Source organism: Drosophila mojavensis, unplaced genomic scaffold (genome assembly GCF_018153725.1).
Source record: "Drosophila mojavensis isolate 15081-1352.22 unplaced genomic scaffold, ASM1815372v1 contig_19, whole genome shotgun sequence".
Lineage (NCBI taxonomy): Eukaryota > Metazoa > Arthropoda > Insecta > Diptera > Drosophilidae > Drosophila > Drosophila mojavensis.
The window spans coordinates 2,696,993-2,718,007 of NW_025318726.1; the positions used below are offsets into that span (position 1 = coordinate 2,696,993).

The window sequence follows — 21,015 nt, forward strand, 5'->3', positions numbered from 1 at the left end:
TTTTGTCTTTGTTTTTGTCTTTGCTTTGTCTTTGTCTTTACCTTTGTGTGGGTGTATAGATCTTGTATTAAAAAGAATTTCTATTCTGCCATCTTTGTGTTGTTGTTGTTGTAAATACAGGTGTACTCGTATATAAATAACTGCCTTAACTTTAGTTTCTAGCTCTTAATTATTATTATTATTATTATAATTTTTATTTTCATTTTTGAACGCACTAAACAAACAATAAGCGGCTGAAGCATATTGCATTTGATTCGTAAATGTTTGTAATTTAAATTTCCATTTTAAATATATATTATAACTACAGGCAACGCGTTGCTTAAATATATAACTCAACCGCAAGTGTGTGTTTGCTTTTGTGTATATTAGTTATAATCGTTATATTAATTTAGTTGCTTTAGTTTAGTTTTTTTTTTTTTTGTTATTAAATGTGACTCGGTTTTAGCATATTATATATTCAAAAAAATTAACAGCCATTTTGACGAATTCGTAATCGTTCGAAATCATGAGAGAAAACTCGAACCAAATGCATGTATTATACATAGTTTATTATATATGTAAGTACAATACGTATATTTCATACAAATGCATGGATGTTCAGGCTTCCTATGAGACATCTATATAAGAACTTCAGCGTCGTATGTGTTGTTCAATTTGTGTTTCAATTTTGAGATCTATGCAATGAACACATTTCAACAAGTCAACGTGATTCGGCTGTACATTTCTATTATATCATTGTAGTTGTTAATGCATTCAAATTGTTATTGTTTATCTGTTTTCTGTTTGTTTTTCGATTAATGGTAGTCGTATGCCACTTTTAATTTCAACTATATCTTCTTTCTATTATTTAATCGTATTATTGCCTATTAATTTTACCCTTTACTAAATTCATTTCATTCGAAATGTGAATTCACATTCTCTATATTGATTTGCCAGCTCTGGTCGATTGAGCACTCAACTTGATTGGATTTTACTATGTTATATACCAGATTGGCAGTGTGCTCAATTGCCGTCGGCATGTATGTATATATATATATTTATATAATAATATGTGTAGACTGACTAGATTTTGGTTTTTTTTTTTTAATGTACATACATAAATGTCATTATATATTGCTGTAAACATTGATCAAATGTAAGTACGTATCGTGTCGTCTAGTATAGTGTAGTATAGTGTAGTGTAGTGTAGTGGAGTGTAGTTTTGTGTTGTGTGGTTTAGTTTGTGTTTGCTTTATATAATAACAATATTGCAATTTACGAAAATTCTTGAAATCTCTATGTACAAAGTCAGACTTGATTGCTTATCTTTCGAGTTTTGTTGAGGTAAAGAAAGAGTTCGGTATAGAGACATAGTAGATTTGTTTTGTGAAAATAGTAAATGTCAGCAATTTTATTGTGGAAACTTAAGAGTTACCTACCTAGTTAGCTAGTCAATATTCTCTGACTACGACAAACTATACATATATATTTACTACTATATATACATATATGTATATATATTCCCTTTTAAATAATAGCTTTTAAATATCTGAATTGGATCTTAACATTCGTAATATAAAACAATTGTTTCTTGTGCGCATTATAAAATTGCAACCTTAATAATAGTATTAATCGGTTATTAAGAAATAACTTTTGGGTCGCATTGGTTTTAAGGCTTGATGCTTAAATTATTTGATTTATTCATTTCATACTCAACTATGTTAATTCTTAGCTCTGCGTCACTTCGGGTAAGGTATTTAAATAACAAAGAAATTGTTTTAAGGCAACAATTATTGTTATTATATTTTCTTCCCTTACAATATTTTCTAAAAATACGAAATGCCTTTCTCTAATTTTTTAAATGAAAACAAGTTTAGTAAATGAATAGCAAGCTTAACAATCTTACGGACTGGTTTCTTTTTCTTTCTTTTTTGCTTTTATGCCAGATTAATTGCTGCATTAAAACAATTTCTAAAACATGAGCAATTCTTAAAATCATTTAAGTATTTGTCATATATTTAATTATTTACTATTTAAGAGGGTTTTTACTTGACTTTAACATATCTATCGTCGTCCTGTGCCTAATAACTAATTCTTGAAATGATCACAACGTTAATGAATTTATATATACGTACATGTATATATACATATATATATACTATTTTGCTTATAGATAGCTACCGTATAAGTATACCATTTATACTGATGGATTTGGGGTTTATCGCTGTTGTTTTCATTAACAATATTTGTATTTCTATACTCATAAAATGTATTGTAAATTATGGTGGGATTATTTACCTATTACGTACAAAAAAGAATATATATAATTTTTAACTCAAGCTATGTATTTATTGGCAGCTTTTTATATAATTTGGTTATCTTTTGTGTTTTTCTTTTTCTTCTAATGACTGTATATGTCAAATATGTTGCGGTTATTCAATAAAAATTTACACTTGCCAATGCGAATGCACCAAAATTGTAAACGTTGCAGCTGAGAGCCGCAATAAACAACGATGCAATGAATGCAGCTTGGCTCACGCTTGGCTTAGATAAAGTAGCGAGCATAATGTTCAAATTATGGCAAACAAAGGCTAACAGAGACAATGGCCAACAATGATAATGGGGCGTGGGCAAGGCGGAGAGGGGAAAAGTGTGTCGAGAACTAAATGTAATATGTGTATCATATATATATATATACATATACATATATATATATGAGAGTATATAAATTTATGATAAAATATGCACCAGCAAGCATTTGAAAGGGACTTTCGCTGTTACTGTGCTTAAGAGAATTCCAAATGACCCCCGCGGCCCAGCTCAGCCGAAAGCAAGCAAGTGTGCTGCCGTCGGGAATGACCGACTAGGGGATACCCTGACCACTTCACTAAGCTACTGTTACACCCGTAAGCCCAGGCACAGATATACACACACTCACACATGAGCACGGGCATGAGAGTTTTCGAATATCTTCGGCTTATCTTTTCTGATATTCGTGCATAAAGGGAATATACATATATAGCAGTCAATGGTGTGCGAGTATATAAGTGAACAACGTCATTTAAATCTCGAGGGCTATGAAGGGAAGAATCTATATATCTACAATACTATATATATTTAGATTCTTCAGTCTGTGTATTCATTTCGAATTTTGTGCTTCTAACTTTTATCGTCTTTGAAAACGTAAAAATATATATATGTATGTCTATCGATATTAAATAACTGTACTATATAAAAAGAATATATATTTTAAATTTCTCATTCCTGATCAAGACCATATATACCATATATCATCGTTCACGTCGTTTTTCGTCGGTTGCATCCATTTATAGAAAAAACTAAAACCTTTTTTGGCAATTTTTTAAAGGGTTCAGGGTACAGAAAGGAAAATCTTTTGGGTATCATGCGTTCGAGTAAGGTGTTTGTTTAAAAAACTTGTGCAGCATTTGCTACAGTATTGTACAGCGTCCTTTATTCCTAGTTGATTGTGAGAATTCAGTGCCAACAAGAACGCCGACAGCTGCGCCATTGACGCCTCCGCTGCTACAGCCCATTAGCTCTCGAAAAACGTCGCCGATTTTGTAGTTGTATCTGTTGGGAATCGGGTAAAATATAATTTACATATTTCGCAATGGTCAATATTTGGATTTGCTTTTGCATTTGCATTTGCAAGAGTTATGCTAAAAGCAAAGATACTCACTGTGCCGAGCACTCTACGTATCCACAACGCCAATGCTTGCGCACCAGCGTAGAAATGTCTTTAAGCTCCTAAAAAAAGAGATGATATAGAAATTTTTTACTATTACAGATATTTATTATTAGTATCTATAAAAAATATGTAGTCTATATAAAATAATAATAAAAAAGATATATAATATTTATTTCTAAATTTTATAGATACCTGCGAGTTAGCCTGCGCCTCTGAGACATTGTCATATTTATTGCCCACCACAATTATGCTAAAATCACGATGACTGAAACTATCCAAGATTTGATCTCTTATGGAGCGGCAGTACTGCAAAATAGTTTCATTTAAGTTGAGGCTAAATCTTAAGATATCTGGTATTGGTATTTGGGTTCTATACCTGAAACGTTTCCAGATTACCCATGTCATAGACTAAAACATAGGCGTGCACCGTTCGCAGCCCCAGCGGATGTCCATTATTCCATTCAGCAAAGTTGTCAGCTGGAAATCGCTTCTGGCAAGGTTCCCATGCCGATTTGTTAAGTGTTTGTTTTTAATCAGTGTCGTCGCAGTATGTAGTCGCACATGAAACGTGTTTGCATTCACATACACACATATACATGTGAGTGTGTGTGTGCAATAAACAAAGAGAAAATAGCAATTTAATATGTAGACCATTATATAACTGGAGAGTATAATAAAGAAGGATACGAATGGGTTGTAGCAGTGGAATGTATATGGGCTTTCATTGATTTGCACCTAGATATTCTTCCATTTTCATTACAGTTAGCAAAAACTTTATAAATTTGATTTTCTATTTCTGTTCTGTTCTGTCTGGCATGGGGCGTGAGTACTATGCCGCCTTTCGAAATATTATTTATTATTAGGGAAACCAGATTAAAAATCAATTTACTGAGCAGCATTTTCGAATGAGAGCAAAGCCAAATAGAAATATTGGCCAACGGCTTAGGCTAAGACCACGCGCCTTGGCGCCATTACATTCCCTCGTCCTCAACCCCAACCTCCCCCTCCTCTTTCTCCTTCTTACATTTCAAGCAGTCGCTCCCCCCGTTTACCCCCATGTGTCTACTTGTGTCTGCTGGCAGACAGCCAGTCGACGTTGTCTTCGTGGGCGGAAAGTTTCTTAGATTTACGTTTTTGATTAAATTTCGTTTCATTTGCTTTGCGCATTTCCCACTCAACTTCTTTCAATTGTTTTTCTTGATTTTTGCTAATTAAGCATTGTATTGGCACGAAACGAGACAGCTTGCCAGCTGTCGAATCCCTATTGCTGATGTCCTTACATTTCGCTGTCTAAACCCCTTACTATTTGATTTTTTATTGCACTTCCTTTCTACTTTGTTAATTGTTTTCAAAGTGCTTCAACAGCGAAACTCACATTCATAATTTCTAAGACTTTTGTTTCATTTACTTTCAGCCTGTTAATTTATCTAATTAAGATATTTATACAAACTATAAACTTCAAGCTCTTCTGCACAGCTGGCTGAATTTGTAGTGCTCGGTAAATAGCCAGAGGCTGAGTGTGGCGTGGCTGTATATAAAAAGCATAAAAAATGTTTTTTGGGCAACAACATGCTGTTAATACAATTGGAATGCATTAGAGTGGACTTTGAGTAATACTCGCCATCGTTGACAATGAAAAATGTCCCCACAATAAGCGGCAGAAGGTTGCTCACGTGACTTCCAAGCCTCCATCTGGGATGCCTAACAGGAAACTATTTCCTCAACACAATGGGCATAAAGAGCGGCAAACAAAAAGTATCTAAAAACAAACAATCAACAAAAGCACACGACAAGGTTTTGTGCTACGACTATGGAATACCCTTACAGGCGTGTAAATTATAACAAGAGTGTATTACATGAATACAACTTGAATTCTAGCTGCGTGAACTATAAGCTATGCCCTCTGATGTCTTTTACAAATATGATTTCATTAAAATGCTCCTTTAATATGTCCATATATCCCTTAGGCAATACCTAGCTGAAGAGTGTCAAGCCGAATTCACGCCAAATTTGACATGAATAAATTGAAAGCCATTGAAACTTGGCCACCTCGACGGGCTGGAGAGAATCTCTTCTATAAGTGATGTTGTTGTTGTAATTCGGACAATAGAGAATGGCCAATTGTATAGCAACTGGCTGACAAAGCGGACTTTGTTGTGCTTTTGCCAGTTCATTATTTGTATTTATATAAATTCACCTTAGTGTGGTTTGTTTGAGGTCATACATTTATAATATTTATATCTTTTGTTGCTAATAATAATAATTACAAAAATAATATGCATTACAATCAGAACTATACCCATCATAATAATCATTCCCTTTATTTAAGTATTCATTTATTAACAGAAAGACCACTGTACAGGCCCACTGTGCCGCACTGCAGCTGAACAGGAGCCTCTCAGAGTCTCTTCACAGGTGACACAATTTCACTTGAAGCGGTGGAAAGTTCGTGAGGTCTTTTAGTGCTTTGATACTCATTGACATAGTGACAAGGATATATAGGTTTTGTGTATTGAGTAATGGCAATATGGAGGTGCTATTGAGGGCACAGACAGACGGCTCAGCTATTTGTTCTACATGGTTATGTGTGCGTGTGTGTGTGGGGTCGGAGATGCTTCAGTCTGCCCCCTACATGTGCTGTGTATATTTGCAGACAGCTCTCAGTTTCACTCACCTGGGGAGGAACGTCCAGTACCATCAGCTCGCGTATGCAGGTGTCGCAGACCAAACAGTTTTTGTAAATTTTGCGATGAGTTGTCGTTTGATGAGTCTTGGGGAAGTCATGGTAAAAAAATTGCTGTGAAGGAAGCACAAAAATTGATCGACAATAAATAGATACTCCGATTAGTGGGGATAAGTTGAAATAATGAGATCTCATGTGCCGTGTTTAAACCATATTGGGCATTGAAAGGAAATGAAAGAGTAAATTAACTAAATGCATCAAGTTTCATGCTGGAAGCATTGGGTGAATGTTATTGCGCGGCGCGAAGTAGCCCCATGGTCATAAACGTAAAGTTTGATTCAATTACCAGGTCAATAAAAATAAAACTCAAGGATATGCGGTGGAACATAAAAGCGACGAGCCGAGCCGAGTTCTGCGCTGCTCTGCTCGACGCACCTCCACCTACTCCCCTCTCCTGTGAATGTATTTATGTTAGTGCGCTAATAGAGCATAAAATGCGCATAATATAGCATATTTAAATTGCCATTCGGCTTGGCCAGGAGCAAATGAATCAGCGCATGTCGAGCCATGCTTGCATTTGCTTTACTCCTTTCATGTCAATCAGTTGACACAGCTGAAACAGCTGATATAAAGATTCCTTTGCATTTAATAAAACATTCCCTGCTTAAGCTCACGCATTTTAATGGCACTTTGAAGCGTGACGAGTGACACTGACCGCAATTAATAGCACAACGTCAGGCAGCTAAGCAGCAGCTGGCAGCATCAAGACATTTCCAGATAATACGTCCACAAAGACACTCACTCGTATAACGTATAACGGCTGTCCAAGGCATTTAAGGCTAACAGCTACATTAATATTTAAACAGAGCTCGCTCGTTTTAGCTATTTGAATCGAAGTACGGCAAAAATGTGCAGCAAAGAGCAAAATTGAGGTAGCTCAAGTGACCTTGTCCCGCAGCCTTGAACCCCTCGCTGGGGTTAGGGTGTAGACCCTAACAAATTTATCTAAATGTCTAGTATGAGTCTGATCAAGATGCAACTTGGGGAAAATTTAATGTATATTATAAGTCAATGCTCAGACATATTCGTCCAACTTCTTGACTATATACAAAGTATATAGATATGAAATATAAAAACTGTACCCAGCTATGTTTGCATAAGGAAAAAAGAAAAGACTTTGCCTTAGGTAGGCTTAGACTTTGTCAAGTTAGCTGATCATGGCCCAATATTTGGATAAATAGTTAACTGGATAGTTGAGAATTTTTAGCTAAAAACTGGGACTAGATAGATTGATTTTAATATGAATTACAAATTGTAAAAGGTATTTATATACATATGTATAATATGTATATAATTAATAATCTTAAGAGAGGGTCTACAGTGGGCTGGGTATAAAATATAGGGGTTTCAATATGCTAACAGACTGGCGCGTTTTTATTTGAAAAACTTGGGTTATTAAATTTGATATTTAATTTTCACTATAACTTTTGGAGTAGCAGCTTTTCCTTTTCTGTGCTAGGCATGCCGGTAATAAATTGAACATAATAATAATTTCACCTTTATGCAGCAGTTTCTGGAGCGTATAAATACCAAATTAGCAAATAAATATATTTGTATATGTGTATGTATATATACTGAATGTATATATATATATATGTATGCAATGGGAATTTATGGTGAACAGGTAGACGGGTCTTTTTGCGCTGTGGTAACAATAAATCACGGGCTCTGCCGGTAGCCAACAATGCTTCTCCCTTGTCTAATTAGAACTTTAAAGCCACGAAAACCTGAAATGCAGCGATGTGACGCATCGGCGAAGCGGAAATCGAATTAGCGGTTCTTCCACATTCAAATGCATTTAAATGCCATTACAGGAGAGAAACATAGAGAGAGAGAGAGAGAGAGGGGTGGATGGAGTGAGAGCGGGGTAGATGGGGAGAGTGATGGCGAAGCTGGCTGCGAGCTAGATGAGGAAGGTTTAATTAAATGTTTAGTCCCCCCCCATAAACAACATAGTTTTAATGGAAGCGAACACAACGCGTAATTCAAGCCTGGAAAAGGTTACATAAAATGCAAAATATATTGGATACTAGGGTGTTTTCTAATTAAGCTTGGGACTGTAGCTAAAATATGGTTCGCTTTATAATATAAAACATACTATGTATATGTAAATATATAGTTATGTATATATATTTTTTTGAATTGTATACATATATGTATATTTACCGTTATATTTATATTACGTATTATCAGTTTACCTGTAATATGCTTGTTTTGCCGACGCCAGAAGCCCCCAAAAATGCTGCTTTAAGGGGGCCCTGCAGCCATGGGGGCTCTGCACCACCCTCCAGAGTGATACGCTATGCCGAAATGCACTTGTTTTGTATATGTATCTCCATTTCAATTGAGATTTTTGTTGTTTTTGCTGGGGTTGTTGTTGCTGTTGTTGTCCTTTGCTGCGATTTAGCTGTTGCTCCTTTAATGGCTGCTCCTGTTGCTTTATTATTGAATCCTGCTGCTGCTGCTGCTGTTGTTGCTTTTGCTGTTGCTGTTGTTGTTCTCGCACTATCACCGACATAATCAACGCTTCTTGTACTACCGATCAATAGCTTCTTAGAATTTGTTGGTGATATTGTACTACTCCACATTATATTGCTATTGTAATTGCGAATATTGTCGTTATTCCGCTTGAACGACGCCAGTTTGATTTCTTTACTACTAATATATTGGTTAATTAAATATATTTTAATTAATTATCGATTTAGTCCAACTGTGGGCTGCTGGACAAAAAGGCATAGCTTCAATATGTATGACCTCTTCGTGATTCCAAATACATTCTGAAATCAAAGTAAACGAATACTGGTAAATGAAATTGAAATACTAAAGTCTCTGTTTATATTTATTAAAATTAATTGAATTTATCGGGCGTAATAGCTGATGCCAGATGACGTTTACATTCGTTTCATACATGAAGTCAACAACGAATTTCACACCTAAACCAATCGATATCTAGGTCGCAAGGGTACTTATCCTTTAAATGACTATTCAAGTTCAGGCGGACTCAGGCTCATCCCTGTGCCCCATTCCGTTCTCCATTTTAATTAACAGATAAACAGGCAGTTCTGCCAGTCATGATATCCTGCTTAATTGCCCAAGTGCCCGCCCTCTTACGAGGTTGTTTTACTCTCTCTGTACCTGTTCTTTCTCCTTATTGTTGATTTCAGTTGAATGTATCTTATTATTATTTTCAAATTATTTGATTTGCAACAATTAGACATCCGTTGTATTCTCAGTGAAATAATAGTTTTAATACTATTAATACATATTTGCCAGAAAAATGATTAAATTTGTTTTTCGATATCCACAAATCGTCATAGACTTTATCTAAGCCGCAACAACTTTAAGAATAGTAGAGAACATTTCTAAATCAATTTTAGAGAGAGAGAGAGATAGAGAGAGAGAGGGAGAGAGAGAGAGAGAGGGAGAGAGAGAGAGAGTGAGAGAGAGAGAGAGGGGGAGAGAGAAAGAGAAAGAGCTGAGCTATTTCTGTATTCTCACTGACACAACGAAGTCACTAACAATTTGTACAAAACTTTTTAGATAGTTTTGAGTTTTTTTTTTTTTTGCAAGCATGAACTAAACTTTTTATCGCGTTTTAAGTCAGCGGGAGAGCTATTCGAATAATCATTATAATTTGCCATTGCTTTAAAGTCGTTCGTATGGTTTTCACGCATTTTATTCTAAGTAGGAAAAGTTCGATAAACGCTGAAGTTGTAAGCATAAAAACAAAACATCTCATGAGAGTCACTTGAAAATAGTATCCAGCCGCTTTGCGATGCTGTTTGTACATTCATGGAGTGAAATTATTATTTTTTGTTCAAGGACTTAAGCCCACGCCCATATCACAAACTCAACGATGCTTGAGCTAATGTCAACAAATAAGAAGTCCCAACTGTTTGTTTTTTTGCTTACAAGCCGAGCAACGGCCGCCCATCTACAGCAGGAGTCCTGGACAAGCAAGCGTTATGAAATTAGTTTATGCAAAATTCAATCATTTAAATTCAGGCCAGCTGACTCGTTTCTCAGACTATGTGGTGCACGAGCTGATATGTGCACCCGCTCGATTCACACTGCTTCTGGTGTAACTTGAATTTGGGACTTGCTTGAGCTTTCTTGCATACGTTTACAATGCTAGTAAGCGTCAGGTGTGTTAGACTAAAAGATATCCTGGGCTATCTCTCTTTCATGTGAAAGTCGTTCGAAAAAGATGATTGATCTGTGTTTCAAGGTCCCAAATCTTACGTTTTCTTATAGGCAAATGGATTGATAGATGGGTAAATTTAGGGTGGAATATAATATGGAAAACATATATATACCACTCGACTTAACAAGCGAAGACTGGCGATATTCATTCAGAAATTAGGACTTCCTACTAACTACTCTTTCTGCCTCTGCTAATTTATATTTTAACAATACCCTAAGTTTATACCCTGTATTTAAATATCCAATATTATTATTTAGTATCTAAATTTATAATACCTAGGCAGCCTAGCACATCGAATTACACAGTGAAATAGGCCGACTTAAACCAGCTCGCCTGAGTTAAGCAACCGCCAACGTTTACCTTTTACCTTCAAATAGTCACAGGAGTGAAATCACATTGAGCATGCGAAATACCTTTTACCCTACGTTTAGCGATATTGAATTTAAGTTGCTGCTTTAGAATTTTAATATGTCTAAGCCATTGTCGGGAGCCACAATAAGTGTGCCATTGGGGAGGACTCCGAGTTGGAGCAGGCGCGAAGGCAAACCTACTGAAAGTGTCGAAACGCGTCGAAATTATGCTGATGTGGTACGTGACCGGATGGTGTTCCACAAATTGAATATGTATTTTAAAGATGGCTCGCATCAAAATTAGGTAGACCAAATGTGCGGCCCTTGGTCTTGGGCACGTCTTTAAGAATGCCCACAGAGAGCGTTTCACAGCAGACATGACGAGGGAAGAGCAAAGTATTGAACTCTCTCTTTAGTATATATAGTTTTCTATTTTCATTATAAATGCAGTTGGCTCATATCATTATTGCGCTGGAAGCTATAAATAAGTGCCATCTAGCTAAATGGCTTATGAGTCGACACAGCCATGTTTGGCATGTCGAAGTCGGAGCTGCTGTTCATGTCGTTGGTTTGTTGTTTTTCAATTTCAACTGTGATCCATAAATCAGCCCGCAGATTACATCCGGGACTCATACGCGCAGCAGCATGGCCAGGCTAGGCTTGCCATCCTAATTGCTCTCCACGAATCAGAGCCGTAAATTGCGTATTAAAATTGTCAAAGTCAGTAGTTTATTTTTAATTTATTGTATTACACGAGAGCAGCTTTATGTGGCGTGACTTTCTGCCCAGAATGTTGTTAAGGGCTAAATGAGGCTTAATATAATAGCGGAACAATGCGATTGGGCATTTGATATACTCATTCGCGAAGCGAAATGGGTATATTGGCTTTGTGTGATGTCCGCCTTGCTGTCTTTACTATTATCTCTGTTAAATTCAAACTTTGAATAAATTTATTTGTAAACGGAAACGTGGCAAATCGGGATATCCTGTTGCTAGGGATTTTAGATTTTATATATCTACTTTCAGTGATAACCAAAGAGGAAACTTATATACTCGATAGATTTAAGGTCATCTAAAGTATAGATAAAAAATTATTGTGTTATGTTTGTCGTCCTTTATTATGGTATGATGATGGGATTACCAGTTTATGGCGATGGTTATCAATTTATAAAATACCAATATTTCCATAAGATTAGGTTTGGAATATATTAGAATTTATTAATTATGACAATTATACATATGTATGTATAAAGCTTAGCAAGGTAAAAATGACAGAACTTTTTATGTATTGATGAGGATTTATACTATTATTAGTATCAGTATATTATCCTTACAAGAAAGCAATATAATTTTAGTATCTTTGAGGTCGTGGGTTATACAAAATATTCCGTATATTCCAGAATGTTTTGAATACCTTTAACATTTTTTCAGTTACGTTTATTTACAACTGCAATGCTTTAAAGCTAGAGCTCGACAATGGAATAGACTCAACTGGTTTTGGATCATGGCTAAGTATTAATAACTGATAATCGGATAGTTTGGTTGTAGTATCACAGTTATCCTTGACTTTATGGTCATATGACAGCAAATATGATTTGTTTGTAGTATTGACATAAACTATTCCCACACTAGTCATGCTAGACATGCCTAGAGACACTCTAACTACATTCCTCTAACATCCAACGAGCAGCTAGCCGGGCACAAGAGGATGACGCAGGTATGATATTCGAATGCAAATCAATGTTGACCGATTGTCAGAGTCTGGTGTTATAGCCGCAAGCAAAATTACCCAAGTCGGGATCCTCGAAGCGTAGTGCTCTACGGGACATTATTGTTGGGGGCAAGTATCGGTTATTGAGTCCAATAGGCAGCGGGTCCTTCGGGGAGCTATATCGTGCCTCGGGCGTCCACTGCGGCGAAGAAGTGGCTGTCAAGCTGGAGAGCAGCTCGGTTAAGTATCCACAGCTGCCGCGCGAGGCCAAGATATACAACATACTTAGGGGCGGTGTTGGCTTCCCGCACATTCGCTACTTCGGCACCGAGGGCATCTACAATGTGCTGGTGCTAGATCTACTGGGCCCCACCTTGGAGGATCTGCTCAACTTCTGTGCGCGAAACTTCAGTCTGAAGACTACACTAATGCTGGCGGATCAGATTCTGGCCCGCGTGGAGTATCTGCACATGAATTGTCTGCTGCATCGCGACATCAAGCCGGAGAACTTTCTCATGGGCCTGGGCAGTCAGCGCACTCGCGTGTTCATGATTGATTTTGGCCTGGCCAAGAGATATTATCGCCCAAGCACCCGCACCCACATCAACTACTATGAGCGCAACGAGCTCATTGGCACCGCTCGGTACGCCTCCGTGCACGCCCACTATGCGGAGCAGGGCCGGCGCGACGACTTGGAGTCCGTTGGCTATCTGTTGCTCTACTTCATGCGCGGTCGACTGCCCTGGCAGGGCATCAATGCGGCGACGCGAGTCCAGAAGTACGAGAAAATCGCCGAGAGCAAGTCCACGCTGCCCCTGAATATACTCTGCGCCGGTGTGCCCACCGAGTTTTACATGTACATGAAGTACTGTCGCAGCTTGCACTTTACCGAGCAGCCGGACTACGTGTATTTGCGGCAGCTGTTTAAGGTCCTATTCCGGAACCATTTTCTGATCTATGACTATCTCTACGACTGGGTCAACATCGATGTGGAGATGGGCCGCAATAAGCGCATGTTGGCACAGATTGAACATGGCAAGGGTCGAGAACAAGATCAACAGCAGCAGGAGCAGGAGCAGGAGCAGGAGGAGGAGGAGGAGGATGATGAGGACGAGGAAGACGATGAGGAGGAAGACGAGGACGACGACGACGATGACGACGACGAGGAAGAGGTGGAACAGGTGCCAATCAAAAAAAGCTACTATCGAAAAAAACGATCAACAAAATAATAATCAGACCACATTGGGGAACGATTCGTTATCCGTTATATCTTAACTATATATTGGCATACATTTTATCATTTTTACGTGTTATGCAACACAGTATACCTAGGTGTAAGTGTGCGAGGGCACGTCCTCCATGCTCCATTATCAAATCATTCGCCTTGCCAGCATTGACACAGCCCAGTAGAGGCAATCTCTGGACGCTGTTTTGTTGTTGTTGCGTATAAAGAGGTTCGCCAGATGCGGGTTTAATACAAGTTCGTATATATATATATGTATAGTATATACTCTATACATTTCTCTTGGTTATTAAAGAGGTTAACCAAACTACTTTTGCTTGACAGGGTCAAATGGGCTAGGCCAACGTGTGGGCTTGCTTGGCAAATGGGAAACAACTGTAATTGGCAGAGCATGTTAATAAAAGGGTTAATTAGAGGAGGCACGAGCCCAGCTGTGGACGTTGACATGAGTGTCTGGAGAAAGGAGGTCAGTGAAGGCAAGACAAGAAGGACTACACAAGCCAAGCCAAGGCAAGGCAAAGCAAAGTATGCTTATTCGCGCTATAATAATGCGGAATGGGGCACACTCTCTCCACACACAGATCTACATATGTAAGTATACAATACACAGACAGACAACGACAGACACACCCACAGACAAACACTTTTACACAAATGGCAACTTAACTATTTTCTGGCCCAAAGCGATGCTGCTAAGCTCTTCTCGCGTGGGTGGCCGAATGAGAGTAAATCTAAAAATAACTTCCTGGCAACACGTACTGCCACCCACGCCCCTTTGCCCCTAGCGCCCACGCGTCGCCTATGTCTTTGTGCTTGCGCCTGGCTGAGCAGGGAGCTTGGGACTTACCCGAAACCAAATCCCTCAAATGCCACATATCAAATCCGTAAAATTACCGTGTTCTGATGCTTGCCTAATGGCACCCGTTGCACACACACACATACACACACACACATGCAGACACACTCACACACCCACACAGTACAGCGCGATGAAGCATAATAATATTCGGTTTCCATTTAATTTTGGCTATCGATAAAGCTTACGCCACGAAGTCTACAAATTTTTATTTTATTTATAAGCCAAGCAAATGACAATACTCAATCCATATTGCGCAGAGCCATCGTCAGCCAATAAACCGATTCCAAATGATCCATATACTGAGGCCTTCATCAACTGCTACGATTTACAAGTCAATGGGAGGAAGCAGGGACAACGTGCACAGACGACCATCAGATCATTTTCCATCATTCAAATAATTATGTACAGCTGAATAAATGGTTTATTAATATTATTAGCATTATCCAGCCGATTTGGCCCGAGTGGTTGACTTTTGGGGCTCAATGGGAATTTGATGAGATCCATTCCAGCTCGACTCTGCCTCTCTTCATCTTCATAGTGGAATTGCATATAAATGTCTTTCTGAGTAGCTTTCCAGTTTTCATTGCCTACTTTTCTGGGCAGAAACTAGCAGCTCGAAGTGGATAGCAACAGCCAGAGCTTAGATGTATTCCCTCTAAGCGAGAGTCAATAAGCAGCACATGTGGCGTATGATTAATGTGTGGCAAGCGAGCATAGAGCTCCTACTTTATGCTAATTCGCCATTTGCTAATACAGTTTGCGGCTGGAGGATGTGAATGCTGTGGACTCATGTGGAATGTTGAACCGGAGGTGTGTATACCAGCTGCCAGCTGCCTATCGAACACAAACACATCAGAGCTAAGCATCGAAAGAAATTTAATAAAACAAGTTAGAAATCTATAGCTGGGGTTTCTCGACTAGAAGATACCCTAAAGTCCGACCAATGTGAGTGACTCACAGAAAATTCCCCATATCCTTCCAATACACACCTTTACAATCTTTACCATGCAGACCATTACATAATTATGATAATTTGAACACAATTCAATCGCAATTGGGATTGCAATATTACTTCAAAGGAAATAGTATTCACTTATTTTAATGTATGTGTGGATATTTATAAAGAAAATTCATACAGCTTTTGCTGTGCCTTCGGCAATTAAATAAATGTTACGTGTTAGGAAGTTATGCATGATATACATATACAGTAGAATCCGGTTACAATGACTCCGCTTATAGCGGTCACTACAGCAAGGGGTACAATTTATCGAGACTCGACTCTATTTGCAACTGACCTTAAAGTTAATTAGTTTCCTTAAATTTCGGATACTTCCGGCATCTTAGTCTAATTCTAAGCTAAATGAAAACAAAAATGTAAATATTTCTACATCGATGCGCTTACACATACTGGTTAAATCTACTCAGTTGGTCGAGCGTGTCAATATACATATTTTATTAGACCTGCCAGGCATATTTCTGCCTGTTACCTTCATCCCTAAATTTTAATTTTTCAGATATTCCATCATTTTATTATTAATTATTTTCATTAGTCAGCATTATTATTTGATTATTTATAAATATCATTAATCATCAATTGTATGAGTCAAAATATGAAACTCAGTGGCACTTAAGAGGTGCTGAAATAACTAAAGATTGATATTGATCAATTGAAAACAAAAGCTATCGATTTTTTGCTAAACGTTCGACTTATGTGTGTTGTACCTTCCATTAAAATTTCATAAAGACGTACGTAATATCGGAAGCGTAATATAAAGAAGCGATTTCCAATGTAAATCATGAATCCGTATACCGTATGGGTTCCATCAATCCGCCTTTTGCATGTTACATAAAATATAATAAAGCCGCTTAGCTCAGTTAGCTCCCAATTTCAATGGGTTCCGGATGTGAAAGGGACGAATCTCTGCGGAAAAAGGCTAAATGGGCAGCACTGGCCCAAACGGCAGAGGCCCAAACGTGCAGCAGTGATTCAGTTGCAGGCGTTATGCCATTTATTTGATTAGTTTCTCCCAAGTGGGATGTTCATGTCGTAATGCCACTCCCATTCCCATTCCCGATCCCATTGCCATTGGCAATGCGAGTGCGATTTTGTGTCGCTAATGCATTTTAATTTGTGTTGAAAATGGCGTCTGATTGCAGCAATGCTCGTCTAGAACACATACATATTACGTAATTGACTTGGCAGCTTAGTGGCGAGCTATCGGTCCCTTTGGCTACTACTACTTACTAAAGCTCCAGGTGGGCAGAGCAGCTAACTGCAAGCCACTGCAAGAGCGTTTAATGAAATTATAATTGAGCTTTGCTTTGGCTTAAATTTTTAATTAATGCGTTTTGTTCTCCAGGAATTTGTGCTCCCTGAGTAAACGTTGCTAAAATGAAAATGAAATTAGCTCACCTTTTGCCTTGCGAGCTAATTACTTAACATTCTGCCAATTAAGCTAGCTTTTGTTGTGTGTTTTTCGGGGCGTGTGCTCAACTCATTTGCAAATTAGGCAAATATTGCCAATAATCAATCTTGTTGACAAGACTTGTTGAAAACACATTTTGGGAGTTAAACTATTCAGAGGGAGAGTTGATATAAAACGGTTTGGATTGACTTACTAATTGAACGTTTTAGCAGAGGCAAACATCAAATATTGATTTTATTCTGTGTACATATCGAAGCTATTAAAATAGCTCAAAGGATGTCAAGCTTCCAGTAATTTCCAATATTTATATTTGTTGACAGAATGAAAACAGAAAATTGCCCGTATCAGATGTTTGCAATTAGAAGTATATACATATATATACATAAAGTGAAAAATTAAGAAATTAAGAACGCTGCCACTTCCCACATGGGCGTATATATGTGAGATTATTGATTTTGGACTGTCAACTCAAATTTATATTCTTTAGGGCTTAAAATAGCATTTTTACTGGCATACCGCCCATTTAGCTTTCGTGAATGAGTATAATTGAAAATTATATATGATAATATATTATATTAAATAAAAACATGTTGAAATATCTATAATATCTATAAACTTCACAGACTTGGAGCTATGATTACTCAGTTCCTCGGGTGGAATTCAGCCCATCTCTTGCTATATTGTTATTTGATTAAAATTACGAATTGATTCCATTGTCCTTTGGTCACTTTTTACAATCAATTTATGTTATATTTGTTTTTAATGCCCATGTATAACTGATGAAAGAGCCTCTTTGAGCTGTCAACCCTTTTTAATAGGCCCAAAATTTGCTTTTAAAATTAGCTAGGCAATCAAATGAGCTACCATCAAATGATGTCTAGCAGCTGGCAGGGGACAGGATTGTCATTCGCATTGTCATTGTCGTATTAATTGTTTCGATTGCCGCCAGTGAAAAATCCTTTGACTTTTGCTGTGCGTTGACATGCCAATACGAATTCCTTATGCAGGATTTCGAAAAGTTAAACCGAAGGTCAGAATGAACTTTTCTTGTCAGTTGTGGTGAGTTTGTATACTGCATTAATAATGTATTTGGAGCTCGCATGAATGTGATGGTCAGCAAAATTCTCTATATCTGTCTCTTTTACTCATTGGCTTTGTCTTTGTCGTAATCGCTGTCGTTGTCTTTGTCATGGGTTTCCTTTCACTGCCGCGTAGCCATTGACGTGTCCCAAATTAAATGTGTGTCTTAGCCGGGCATTAAATTGCCTTGGTAATTAGTCGCAGGGTCTCAACTACTACTATAAGGCGATTCCTTCCCCTCTTTATGCCAGCCACAAATCAATAGTTTTCAACTAAAAATCTAAATCGAAAGACTTATTTTCTTTCAATGAGAAACGAGTTTGTAATTAATTTATGTGAACTGACCACGATTGAAATTAATTTAATTGGAATTCATATTCATAGATAACAATATTCGGGGGCTACTTTTGTAGAGCCTCAATTATATAGAAGAGAAATTGGCTTGCAAGTTGGAGCTGGTCTCATGAATTTTATAGCTCTGATATCCTTAAGATTACTCCCAAATATAAATTACCAACGATTTTAGTACACTTTTTAAAGGGGTTTGAATCGGAATTCAAATCTAAAGCAGGAAGTGATTTCTTACCTAAAACTAATTTTATTTGATATTAGATTCGTTATTTATTAAGTACTTATTTAATAAACTTTTTCCCTTTTCACTTCATTTATTTATAAAATCTTCATATTTAGATATATATTGCTTATTGAAATTGGATCGCTAAAAGAAACAAGTAATGTCGTTCATTAAATTTATCAGATGATACATGGGGATGGGATATATGAAGAGTTTTTAAGAACATGCTGATTCATTAATAAAAGTGTGTATATTTAAAGCCGACTTAGAAGATAAAACCTATCCCCTATCCACATGCTCTAGGGTATGAATTACTGACTTAATTTTAATTAATATTAATGCAGAAGAAAATGAAAGACTTATGCAATTTATAAGGGCAACGGTTCTTTTTGATCAAGCCGGAGGCAAAACTAAAAAGTAGATAGAGGAAGAGAGGAGAAAGAGAATGTATAATAACCTTTATTTATACTTTAGTGCAGCTTGGACTTGCACTTTTAGTTCCGCGAAGCTGCAGTTGCTATTATTGTTGTTGCTATTGTAGTTTTAGTTGTTGTTGCTGTTGCTGTTGCTGTTGGTGTTGATGCTGCGAGTGTTGTTTTTGCTTTGCACAGGGATAGCAACACAGCAGATAATCCATCATCATTATGCATTTGATTGTTATTGTGTTTGCTGCTGTTGTTGCTGTTATTGTTGTCTTTTATTTAACGTTTCGTATTGTTGTCGGCGTTGCTTGGCCGTGGCAGCTTCAGTTGGCACTCGTCTAATGCTGGCAGCAGCACAATATATTCCTTCTTTTTTATTGCTTCTTTTTTTTTTTGAATATTGTTTAAACAGGAGAGGATTGCGGGAATAGAACTGCTGCCATCGGTTGGCTGAAGGGTCAAAGCTTAAGGGTCTCGTTTAGTTATTGTTATTGTTACTGTCACGTGGCTGTCTCTTCGGGGCGACCTTTTTCTCTGTCTATAGCATGATTCAATTCGTCGCAATTAACAAAGGACTACAACAAGCACGTGCGTCCCCTATGCAGCCATTTCGCTGTGTCATGGAAAAATTATACAAAACATACATTTTGATTTCAATTTGAATTTCTCTTTGATTCACTCTTAAATTTTTGCTCAAGATTTTTGTGTGCTGATTAAGATAGTTAAACGAGAGAGAAGAGGAGTTTCCCAGTTCAACTTTTATATTAAATCACTGCATAAAATATCATACAGACGACAATTAACTAGAGCAATCAATTATACTTGGAGTGAGTTAAATTATGTATTCTGGTAATAAAGTTTGCCAATACAGATAATTCCTAATATATTTAATATAGTCTGCAAATGCATTTCTCAGAAACGGAGAGCTTGAAGTCGTTCACTCAACTTGGATTATAGGCTTCAAGCTAAGAGATTTGCTGCTGAAGCTATTTTTGTTTTTCGTATATCATTTCATTGCCATGGGCATGGACATGGGCATGTGCTCGTTATGTGCTCGGTCAGAGGCCAAATCGTCGGGGCATATGCGCGCCAATAAGCGGTATCGATGCTGAGGATGTTGTCTCTGTTGCTGCTGTGATAATGATGATACCTTATGTAACTAACGCTGCATAAATCCGTGCACAAACACACCTATATCGACTCCCCCCACACGCCCAGACTCGCACACACACACACACACCGACACTGAAACTCACACCCACACAAACACACGCATACAAAGACTTATACTAACTTTTCTTGCTTAACTTTTTTAATGCTAGTTCCCATGGCTTTGCTGCTCTTGCTTTAGTCCGATGCTATACGAATATATGTCTATTTATTTATAATTTAAAAAACTCTCATATATCTCATATATGAATTTTGCTTGCTTGCATAACTATTGAAAAGCTTAACTATTTATTTTTGTCGCGTTCTTTCAGCAGCGCCAGGCAGCGGGAAGAACATATTGGGGCACTTTGCCACTTCACATTTGGTCTGATTTTGTTGGCAACGCATACATGGATACTTGCACGGACATGGATACAACTCACACACACACACACGTACACGTACACGTTTTGCGAGTTTGGTTTCCGAGGCTAACAAGGCTGCGGCTGCGGAAGCTGCTGACGGTTCATGTCGCGTCGGTGGACCATTTTTGACTGGCTTCGAAT

General features: G+C 37.6%; 2 protein-coding genes across 3 annotated transcripts; one reads left to right on the plus strand and one right to left on the minus strand.

Annotated features, from left to right (window-relative positions):
* Nucleotides 1-1,032: 1,032 nt before the first annotated feature.
* On the minus strand, nt 1,033-21,015 carry LOC6572276 (ras-like protein family member 10B). Its single transcript, XM_032733540.2, is given in 8 exon segments — nt 1,033-3,570; nt 3,680-3,747; nt 3,881-3,994; nt 4,065-4,178; nt 6,363-6,485; nt 8,630-9,208; nt 19,336-19,913; nt 20,915-21,015. Coding segments are annotated over 6 exon segments (951 nt in total). The 5' UTR covers nt 9,020-9,208; nt 19,336-19,913; nt 20,915-21,015; the 3' UTR covers nt 1,033-3,428.
* Nucleotides 12,572-15,240, plus strand: LOC6572275 (casein kinase I). Of its 2 annotated transcripts, none has more exons than XM_044007656.1 (4): nt 12,572-12,702; nt 12,759-14,176; nt 14,264-14,530; nt 15,020-15,240. In XM_044007656.1, the coding sequence occupies exons 1-2, from the start codon at nt 12,694-12,696 to the stop codon at nt 13,923-13,925; spliced, it is 1,176 nt and encodes a 391-aa protein (XP_043863591.1). In that variant the 5' UTR covers nt 12,572-12,693; the 3' UTR covers nt 13,926-14,176; nt 14,264-14,530; nt 15,020-15,240. The 2 variants fall into 2 exon arrangements, with proteins under 2 accessions (XP_043863591.1, XP_001998415.2); XM_001998379.4 differs by having other exon boundaries at nt 15,056-15,240.